Source organism: Mercenaria mercenaria, chromosome 15 (assembly GCF_021730395.1).
Source record: "Mercenaria mercenaria strain notata chromosome 15, MADL_Memer_1, whole genome shotgun sequence".
NCBI lineage: Eukaryota > Metazoa > Mollusca > Bivalvia > Venerida > Veneridae > Mercenaria > Mercenaria mercenaria.
Genome location: NC_069375.1, coordinates 71,022,877 through 71,033,913, shown reverse-complemented (window position 1 = coordinate 71,033,913; position 11,037 = coordinate 71,022,877). Strand labels below are relative to the sequence as shown.

General features: G+C 33.9%; 1 protein-coding gene across 1 annotated transcript; it reads right to left on the bottom strand.

Moving 5' to 3' along the window:
- Window positions 1-406: 406 nt before the first annotated feature.
- On the bottom strand, window positions 407-10,440 carry LOC123558142 (collagen alpha-1(XXV) chain-like). Its single transcript, XM_045350022.2, has 4 exons — window positions 9,820-10,440; window positions 9,358-9,496; window positions 5,400-5,476; window positions 407-1,861 (listed from the first exon to the last, which is right to left on the bottom strand). The coding sequence occupies exons 1-4, from the start codon at window positions 10,027-10,029 to the stop codon at window positions 1,544-1,546; spliced, it is 744 nt and encodes a 247-aa protein (XP_045205957.2). The 5' UTR covers window positions 10,030-10,440; the 3' UTR covers window positions 407-1,543.
- Between the last annotated feature and the right edge of the window lie 597 nt (window positions 10,441-11,037).

Genomic DNA, 11,037 nt, shown 5'->3' with positions numbered 1-11,037 from the left:
TTCCTAGGGAGTAGGCTCTAGTCCTAACGGAACACCGTAGTTTTTGCAGTACCATTCATTATCTGAAGGGTTGTTTACTGAAAGTAAATGTCTGCATTGCTAACAGTGCAGATCATGATTAGCCTGTACGTCCAGTCTGCACCGGACACAAACGCAGAACCACTTGCCGCCAGTAGGCTAAAGGTTAATCAGACATAATCTTGGTAAATATATATATCACTGATTCTTGCAGGCCAGACATGCTAAAAAAGAAAAAAAACATTTGTTTTTGCTATGAAATCAACAATACACATGCAAGAAAAACAACAGTTGAAGGTATAAATAAAAACATCTATCTCTCGGATAACTGAATTATTTAATCAAAATTCTGCCAATGAGTTAAGAAAGAATGATATGGAAGCAAAATTAGCAAAATTAACATTCTGTAATAGTATACTACAAGCAGACATTATTTACTGTAAAATCATTTAATTTCGTGGGCATGAAATTTCGTGGTTTTGGTCAAAACGGCGATTTCGTGGGGATATGAATTCGTGGATTTCAACTTTTGAATATAAATTGAATGGTAATTTTACTTGTTCGTTGGGATTGAATTTCGTGGATTGACTCAACCACGAAATCCACGAAAATTAGTCCCCCACGAATATTAATGATTTCACAGTATTGAACTATTTTCAACCGAATATCACCATATGCATTTTCCATTGTGACATCTCGTGTTCACGAAAGAATGTTACTTTCGTCTAACATATTGTCTTTGAAGTGCATGTAACTTGAGTAATTTTATTCAGATATGACTGCTATTGACAGCCCGTCACGTGGAACATCACAATGTTTTAGCAGAAATTAAATAGGTTTCCCACTTTTAGAGGCCATAAAAAGGTGCGTATACTTTTTTTACATTCCTGCAAGAAGTTATGAACACCGTTGTATTTTGTATATCAATGATTTCTGATTATTTGTAATTCAAGTTCTTCCGTTTTCAAGTGTTATCCTTGACTGGAGTTTATTCCGTTTCAAGTTTTATTATCAATTTGAGTGTTATTCTGTATTCAAGTGTTATTCCGTATTCAAGAGTTATTCCGTATTCAAGTGAAGTTTCAGTTTCAAGTATTATTCCGAATTAAAGTGTTACTCAGCATTCAAATGTCATTCCGTATTATTCTGTATTCAAGTGTTATTCCGTTTACAAGTGTTATACAATATTCAAGTGTTACTCCATATCAATTTTTATTCCATATTCAAGTGTTATTCAATATTCAAGTGTAATTCCATACTAATCCGTATTCAAGTACTATTCCGTATTATTCCATATTCAAGTTTTATTCAGTGGTATTCCGTTTACAAGTATTATACAATATTCAAATATTATTTCATATTCATTCTTTTTCTCCTGTATTGATCATAGTAATTATCAAACACAATCTTCCTCTGTTTGAGACAAAACAGTCAATTTTAACAACTCAGTATTCTATTTGTGTAATTTCGCTAAATTGTAGTGTTACTTGCAACTCAAACACTTGAACCGGCAATTTCTTGTAACCTATGTGGAAGAATTTCCGCCTTTTTCGCCTTTTTCCCCTTTTCTACCCTTCGTTCCTCTTTGCCCTCTCTTCCCTTTTGGGCCATCTCTACCTGGTAGTCCGGGTATTCCATTAAGACCTGGTATACCGTCTTCGCCTTTCTCACCAGGTAATCCAGGTAAACCAACTAATCCCTTATCACCTTTTGGGCCTAGGGTTCCTGGTTCACCTTTTACACCTCTTTCTCCAGCAGTACCAACAATTCCTCTCTCTCCGTTATCGCCTTTTACCCCTTGTATTCCTTGTTTTCCTTTTGACCCAGTTTCGCCTTGGGAACCCTATGATTCAGTGTAAAAAAAAGGAATGAGATGTTAATTTTAATATGTATTTGAACTTGAAATTAAAATGCATCATCCAAAGACTAAAACAAATGCTATTCCATTGGAAAGTTTTGTGATGTGTAAATGAATACATAGAAAACCCTCCTTCTCCCTGCAGTAAACCGTATATCTTTGGATTAATACAGTACTGTAATCAGTGATATGTCCTTCAAAATCGAAAAACATCATTCCGATATTAAATGAAATTACTATCAAAGATTTTGCAATGTAAGTGAATAGCTAGAGTAATATGATCTTCTGTCTGTCGACCTATAATTCTTTTTTTTTTTTCTTTTCTTTTTTTTTTCGATATTCGCGAAGGTAAAATTTAAGGTTACAAAGTTCATTTTGATATACGGTTGTAAAGATGGTTATTCACAACCAAGCATCATTTATAGTCTTCTAGCGATTTGTTAAGGAGGGACAGAAAGACCCATAGCATAAAGTAAGATCTCTATAAGAATACACGTTTGATCTGTTTCTTCTTTTTAGCTCACCTGAGCAATGCTCAGGTGAGTTTTTCTGATCACTCGATGTCCGGCGTCTGTCTGTCTGTCGTCTGTCTGTCCGTCAACATTTAGCTTGTGTATGCGATAGAGGATGTATTTTTCAACTGATCTCCATGAAATTTGATCAGAATGATTACCTTGATGAAATCTAGGCCAAGTTTAAAAATGGATCATCTGGAGTCAAAAACTAGGTCACTAGGTCAAATCAAAGAAAAACCTTGTGTATGCGATAGAGGCTGTATTTTTCAATTAATCTTCATGAATTTTAGTCAGGATGATAATCTTGATGAAATCTAGGCTGAGTTTGAAAATGAATTATCTGAGGTCAAAAACTAGGTCACTAGGTCAAATCAAAGAAAAACCTTGTGTATGTTATAGAGGCTGTATTTTTAAATTAATCTTCATGAATTTTGGTTAGAATGATTGCCTTGATAAAATCTAGGTTGAGTTCGAATATGGATTATCTGGGGTTAAAAAGTAGGTCATTAGGTCAAATCAAAGAAAAACTTTGTGTATGCGATAGAGGCTATATTTTTCAATTCATCTTCATGAAATTAAGTCAGAATGATTGCCTTGATGAAATCTAGGTTAAATTTGAATATGGGTTACCTTGGGTCAAAAATTAGGTCACTAGGTCAAATCAAAGAAAAACCTTGTGTATGCTATTGAGGCTGTATTTTTCAATTGATCTTTATGAAATATGGCCAGAATGATTGCCTTGATAAAATCTAGGTTGAGTTTGATTATTGGTCATCTGGGGTCAAAAAGTAGGTCACTAGGTCAAATCAAAGAAAAACCTTGTGTATGCAATAGAGGCTGTATTTTTCAATTGATCTTCATGAAATTTGGTCAGAATGATTGCCTTGATAAAATCTAGGTCAAATTTAAATATGGGTCATCTTGGGTCAAAAAGTAGGTCACTAAGTCAAATCAAAGGAAAACCTTGTGTATGCGATAGAGGCTGTATTTTATTTTTAATTATCTTCATGAAAGTAAGTCAGAATGATTGCCTTGATGAAATCTGGGTAGAATTTGAATATGGGTCATCTGTAGTCAAAAAGGAGGTCACTAGGTTAAATCAAAGAAAAACCTCGTGTATGTGATAGAGGCTGTATTTTTCAACTGATCTTCATGAAATTTTGTCAGAATGATAGTCTTGATAAAATCTAGGTCAAGTTCGAATATGGGTCATCTGGGTTTAAAAACTAGGTCACTAGGTCAAAATCAAAGAAAAATCTTGTGTATGCGATAGAGGCTGTATTTTTCAATTGATCTTCATGAAATTTGGTCAGAATAATATGGGTCATCTGGGGTGAAAAACTTGGTCACTAGGTCAAATCAAAGAAAATACTTGTTTTTGCTCCAATTTTAATGATAATTGGTCAGAATATTTTTTTTCTATGAAATCACTAGATCAAACATGTTTACACTGTTATGGTGTATTATGGTGTGTTTCTCAGGTGAGCGACCTAGGGCCATCTTGGCCCTCTTGTTTAATAATCGTTTTTATAGTTAACCCTCTTTCTTAAGTTGAAAATATTACAAAATCTGAGCATTTCTTATAACTTTAATTAAATTTCCAGTATTACCCTGGCTTTGATAAATATCAGAATATCTTAACTTTGTCTATCAAGAGGCAATTTTCAAACTAAGTACATTTATTCCTTTTTCCCAGACAAAGAGAAGTATCCCTTCAGTGTAAATGAATTTTAGCTAAATGTGTAACTGCCAATGCAAAATTTGACAAAAAATATAAAACATTTATTCTGAAAGGAATTCATTTTCTCAGGCAAATTATGTTCATTTAATCTGTACTAAAGCTAAAAAAACTACATTTTGAATCGATCACCAGAATAGAAAAAAAATCAAAATCACCTCTCGTGACGATCTAACATGTGTCTATTACAAGCTCAGTGTACATAAATAGATACACATGATTTGTTGTTAACATTGTGTACAAATCAGTTTAAGAAATGAAATAATTTTCGGTGTTCATGCGAAATAAACGACAGAATATGATCGACAAATCCATGAATCGCGCCAATCCTTTGTTCATTTCGCAAGAACACCGAAAAGAATATAAGATTCTTTCACTGGTTGTAGGTGCAGATGGATATTTCCGGCCTCGAGGGTAACTGTTTAGGTGGTTACGAGGCTCCAGCCGACTAACCGCGTAAACAGTTACCCGAAAGCTGGATATTCCCATCTGCACCTACAACCATTGACAGAATCTTTTTCTTGCATACCATATTAAAGAAATAAAAATAGAAATAAAATCAATCGAACGGCTTTCTTTTTAGAACTATTTCTACTAGCTGCGTATTTAAACAAAGCGCGGGAAACCAACGTCCGTAAACAGGAAAGACGTCATGACGTTTCAATGACAAATAATAATATTTAGTTCCGGTTTTGTTTTATCAGTTGCAGCGTAACGTTATGAATTTTTGATAAAATAACGTTTTTTGAATCGAGAAATATACTATAAGGAAACAAGAGGAACTGTCAAGGTATTGGATTTTTTTCCCCGTTTTATGAAATAAAATGTAAATTGCTACATATATGTAGTTCTTAATACGTCATTTACAGCACGAGAGTCATCTTACACCCCGGGTGTAAGATGGATTTTTCCAGCACCGATAAAAATACCAGAAATCCCCGTCTGTTATGCAAGAAAATCATTTCTGATTTTCACATTATAACTCCTTTCCATTTGTAAACAAGGTTATGTACACATTTTGTTGCTTTTAGTATTAACTTCAGCTTCCCGGCCATTCTCTTCACCAGACGGAACAACTGCGACGTCGTCTTAGTAACGTTCTTCCTGACTGTACGCGGACGTCGTAGCTTTGGCACATTTCCTTTTACTGTTCATACAAAATGAACGTCATAATTTTCAATGGAAAAGAATAGGGCGAATGTAAATATTTAATTTTGGAGGGATTATTCCGAAGGAACTGCAGTAGCTATTTTTAGATCATAAAGCTTACCTTGTCTCCCATTCTTCCAATAATTCCGTCAGTACCTGGCTCACCATGTTCACCCTTTATTCCATCTTTATCAATTGCTACAACACATATAAAAATATGTGAAAAACATGAAATAGTAGGATATTTATAACACTAGCGGCCTTGTTTGTAGAGGTCACATCGACCTAAATGGTATTCCTTTTCAGAGCTGCTTCTCATAGCTTGACCGCTTTTAGACAACAAATCCGTCCCTCATTTTAAAGACTTGCGTTTAAACTGACATAAAAAGCCACATTTTCTTACTGTAAAATCACATCAAAGTCACACTGTTGTGGATCATACTTAAATTAGTTTTCCTTCACCAAGTACAACCTTCTTTCACGCTTTTCCTAAAAAATTGTCAAAAATGCACTTCCAATATAATTAAAACAAAACTCAGCTTTAGTTTAGATCTCTGTGGTAATTCCAAGTGAAAAAAAAATATCGTTCAATGACCTGTCCGTAGTCACGCGCTTAGACCGATTTGCTCCCGTGATGGTTCTAGTTCTGATTTTGGACACTGTGCGTTTATAGGCGGCAGATACCCGTTTGAAGGGGTCTCTTTACTGTTTAAATGTACCGTTTACGTAAATGAAAGAAACGTATAGGTCGTTACCAAGTAAAGTTTATAGAGAAACGCGACTTAAAGATCGTATGATTTCTTTTTTCAAAATTTTGAAAGTGTTTTTAGTAAGTAATTATGAAGATAGATTAACAAAAATTAGTTATCGAAGTATTCGCAGTAAAAATTTATTAAACAAATGTATGATGTCTGAAATATGAAGGAAATGTGTCTAAAGCATTTTCAGACAGAAATGTGATATTAATATGAATTAAGGCACCGCCTAGCATTGGGGATTTATCTTTTATATATCCGCTTAGAAAGAAATATTCAACGCTCAAGAAAGTGAAACTTTGCTCTAAACTGTAGTTTACATTTAGTGTCATCATACCTCTAACAGCGAATATCATACTTTGCAAAATTTACGGAAGCCATGCCGGTGACGTCATTCAGCGTTCTCGCACTAGCTTTTAGAATTTTGTTTTGTTTGTTTGCACTCCACGCAGAAACTTGACGGTCTTTACACATCCTTACTGTTTTAAAAGTGTTTTTCAGTTGCATGTACAGTTTTCATTACGAAAAAGATGTAAAATAATCATGTTAGCGCGGTTTACGAGTTTCTATGACTGATTCGGGTGCTCGGATGTTCATAAAGACAACCAGTCAGCGGATTTTACATAAACCGGAACCGGAAAACATCGAAAAAATTGCCTCAGTATATGCAAACAGCAAAGACGAATATCTATATACGGACGTTACCGTCTCGGGAATTTTCATCCCCTAATATGAAATTAGGCGCTGCCTATCTGACGGGAAAACCTGGTGATAGTGATACGGATTCTTTCTTTTTTCTGCATTAAATTGTTCTTTCAGATATTTTCTGTTTGGCTTTCAGTTTTGACAGTAAGCCTGATGGTTTTGCTATTGTTATAAAAATAAGAAGAGGAAATGTTTTAAAAAGTTTTGTTTAAATGAACATAGATCTAATCATTTCTTCAAATGTATCAAGACTAGACAGACAATGGAAAATAGTGTTCATGAGTTAAAGATAATAGTGATATTTGGGTGCACAGAATCTAGTCCCAAAATGCACCATTAGTTGTACTGATGATAAAATAGAAAAAAGTGGAAACTTCACATGTCGCTCAACACGACAAAAACGAAACTGTTGCATAAACCCGGACAGATAACGGGAGATTTTTGACCTGTCACTTTTTTATTTCTGCAAATTGTTTTCATTTATTGGTATCAAAATAATGCTTTTGCTGAAAACTTTACATAATTCAAATTTATATCTAGTAAGCAAATTTTAACTCACACGAAGTGAGCGCCGGAAAGGGGTATGTAAAATGGGGGCTGTACGTACATTGATAAATTCGAACACTTTGTCATTTACAATTTTTTTTTTCATAGTATTATATATGGTGCAACAGTCATTCAAAAGTGACCCAATATCAGGCCTTTATGTGTTGTCAGTGAGCATGCGTAAAACACACTCTTCCTCAGTAGTTTTGGATAAATATTTCATTATATACAGATAAATGCAAGTCATTTATTTATACATAATATTACCAATTTTGTTTCTGTTTACAACGATCATGCCTTTGCTATCAATTTGTTTCTCTAATACAAATTTCTGATTCCGGAAATGCACATATTCTTTTCAGTTCATTTGTTACAAACAAATAGTTTCTAAAAACGACAAAACAATCCAAAAAATAAAACACAACAGTTTACACATTATGCCTGCGTAACATCACATTCAATATCATCTTGTTCTGATATTCTTTTGTAGTATAGATACTGGAACTTACATAATCCTGCTATCCTAAACACGGACTATTTTAATTCTTTTAAATACCATTATTGTCAAATGACACTCTTTTATGACAAATTGTGTTCCACTAATACAGCTATGGTAAAACTCGTGTATGTGAGAATGACAAACAACCATTTACTTGTGAAATTTTTATTTCAAATTCATTGTAAAAAGTTCTTGACCAGAATTTTATATATAACACAAACACTCTTGGACGAAATTCAATTTAATTTACATAACTGCTAACAGTCTGGGACCTTTTTTTTGAATATGATTAAGGTTAATTTCCTAGCTTGATAGTGATCGTAGTGAACCTCTCAAGTTTATAGCCAACATTTTTTTCCGAGTGTAATTTTACTTAAACTCTAGTCAATGAATTGACTTTTAGAAAGTAGTTGCAATGTATGTGAAAGATTGTGGAAGGGAGGGGAGATAAGTAATATCGATATATGCTTTTCCATGCCTTCGAATATTTTGTTCAAAATTTACAAACAGAACATTGGTTAACTATACTTATTATTGATTTGTGTTCCAGTAATTCCAGTAATTGAAAAAAGTATGATAAATATAAAGAAAAAAATTAAATTGGGCCTAAGCTAAAAAAAAAAAAATTCAAGCATCTTACGAGATTCGAACTCGGACCTCGCGCATGGAAAATATGTGCGCTAACCACTGCACCACAGTGACTTGTGACATAAATGTGTGATAAAATTATGTATATAAATAAATTTTGTTAGGACAGCGTGTCTATATTCGTTTTATATTGACATTTTTGAAATTATTGGCTTTTCTACATTCAAAGAAATAAATATACAATGGTTTTGTTATTCAAACAGTGCAGTAATGTAGCTTACATCATAATTCATTATTGGAAACAAAAAGCGGGCCGCTTGAATCATCCATAAACTCGTTTCATGAAAAAACCCGAATAACACCGATTTCTATTGATACCGCGAATTTTCAACTGGATAGAATAATTTGTTTTAATAATGCGGCGCCCGATCCTTCATAAGAAATTTTATTTTATCAAATGTCGTCCTGAAAATTATTTATTGCGCAAGCACGGCAGCAGGTCCGGTAGAATTATGGGAGAACAACAACAACAAAACCGGTGAAGGTATAGAACATATTCCCAAGTTGAACGGTATATAGGTTTACTTTGACATATATACACGTACACATTATCTATAGACGGAAAAACCTTCGGTTTTCCCGTATTAAACAACTTTTACTTAATATTTAATCATAGTTACGCATTTCTGATATATGTATATTTTGATCATGGCCGAGTGACTATAAATGTCGCCAAACCCTCACCGATGTTGGTTCGATACCTTGCTTTGGGTTTAGAATTCTTCATGTAAGCAGGCTTTGTGATTCTACACAAGTGCCCATCAATGCCCGACACAATGCACAGGGGAACATATGGGGCTCCGCCTCCACCATAAAAAAAAGCTGAAAAATGTCGTCTCCATGCCTAAATTGTGACAGGGTAACTCTAAACTAAATTTAAACATAACAAACAAGTCATTTGCATAACAATACAATCAATAACTTGCCACTTTCGAGTAATTCTACTCTTGCATCCAAGATTAGAGTAACGTATTGATGAAGCTGCGTCTCAGTACACAGTGTACCATTTCCGGTTGTAGACAATTTTGATAATGTTTCGTTTCCAATAACATAATGCTTATCAGCCTGATTAAGGTATTAGACCAGTAACGCCAATCGGTAAATGCCATTTTTAATTATGCTTTGTCAATATGTGATTACGGTATTCTCAGGTTGTCACGGAAACAATTGCTCGTATGAGCTAAATTTTCGACCGGAGAATTGCCGAAATAGCAGACGAGAATACGAAATATCACGGAAAATGTCGAGATAGCAGACGAGAATAAGAAATTTCGCGGAAAATATCGAAAAAGCAGACGAGAATACGAAATATTACGGAAATTGCCGAAATAGCAGACGAGAATACGAAATCTCACGGAAACTGCCGACTGTCATTAGCTGTCTACTACCTTAAACGTGCTGGCTTGAAACGTCCTTCTTGTAATGTTCTGAGTACAATTTGATAATGTTTGTTTTAATCCAATATTCAAGCCATTTAATCTGTCTTCTATCTGATTTTCAAACTCAGCTTTCAAAATGAAATATATAGTTAATCCAGCACTAATCGCCATCAAAACACTCAAAAATCCAGTAAAAATGAAAAGTCTATAAGTTTCCATTTTACGCCAGATTCATTTATTCAGTGAGCAATCGCAAATTTTAAATATAAATTATGTCAGCATCCTTGCATTATAAGAGATGTACCATATTTTATCTAGAACAGTTATGTAAACTGTTTAAAGCAGAATCTACACCATGTTTATATTATCAGCACGGCGGTATTGCTTTGAAATTAGTTCGGCTGTTATAATCACGTGACGGATTGCACTTGAATAAATACCATGCTTTAATATTCAGATTTTTTCTATAATACATTTTTGTAAGCAGATAGAAATAGATACTTTACCTCGCAATTGCTTATTGCATAAAGCCGCAATATTTACAATAGAATAAAATCTAACTGAAAAATCAGCCGCCGATTTCTTGCAGAAAAAAATACACTAGAAAGTTGATAGTCACCTGCATTTCCAGTCCTAGAATAAATATATCTGTAGGACTGATAAAGTTGCTCTAAATCATGCGAAATAAATGTAACCTAGTTGCAGAAAGTATTTCTCTAATGTAATCAAACACTTATCTTAAAGACATCTCTACATGTATCTTAAATTCTAGATTATTCCCCTCTTTAAAATAACAAAGGTATTTGAAATAAGCTGCTATTAAAACTATAGAAAAGATTTGTAAAGGACGTTAGCACACACTGTACGTCACAGTTTTACGACACAACGAAGCAATGTAAATAAATACGACACAAAACATAATAATATTAATACAAGTTAAAGCATAGTAAAATTTCCTTTTAGTTGCAATGTCTACATACCAAATATCAAAGGCCTATACCTTGTGGTTTCAGGAGAAAATGTTTGAGAAAATTAGACCCAAAACATAGTATGGTCGAATACTTGAAACAATGACATTAGAAGGAGCATTCTATTCTCCCAACTGTATTGCTACAATTTTCTATATTATTTGCTTGGTCGGTTGTTTTATAAATCTTGATTAACATATGTCTGTGATCAACATCAGGGGAGACGATTCCTATAGCTCTGATTATATGTTTGCGTGAG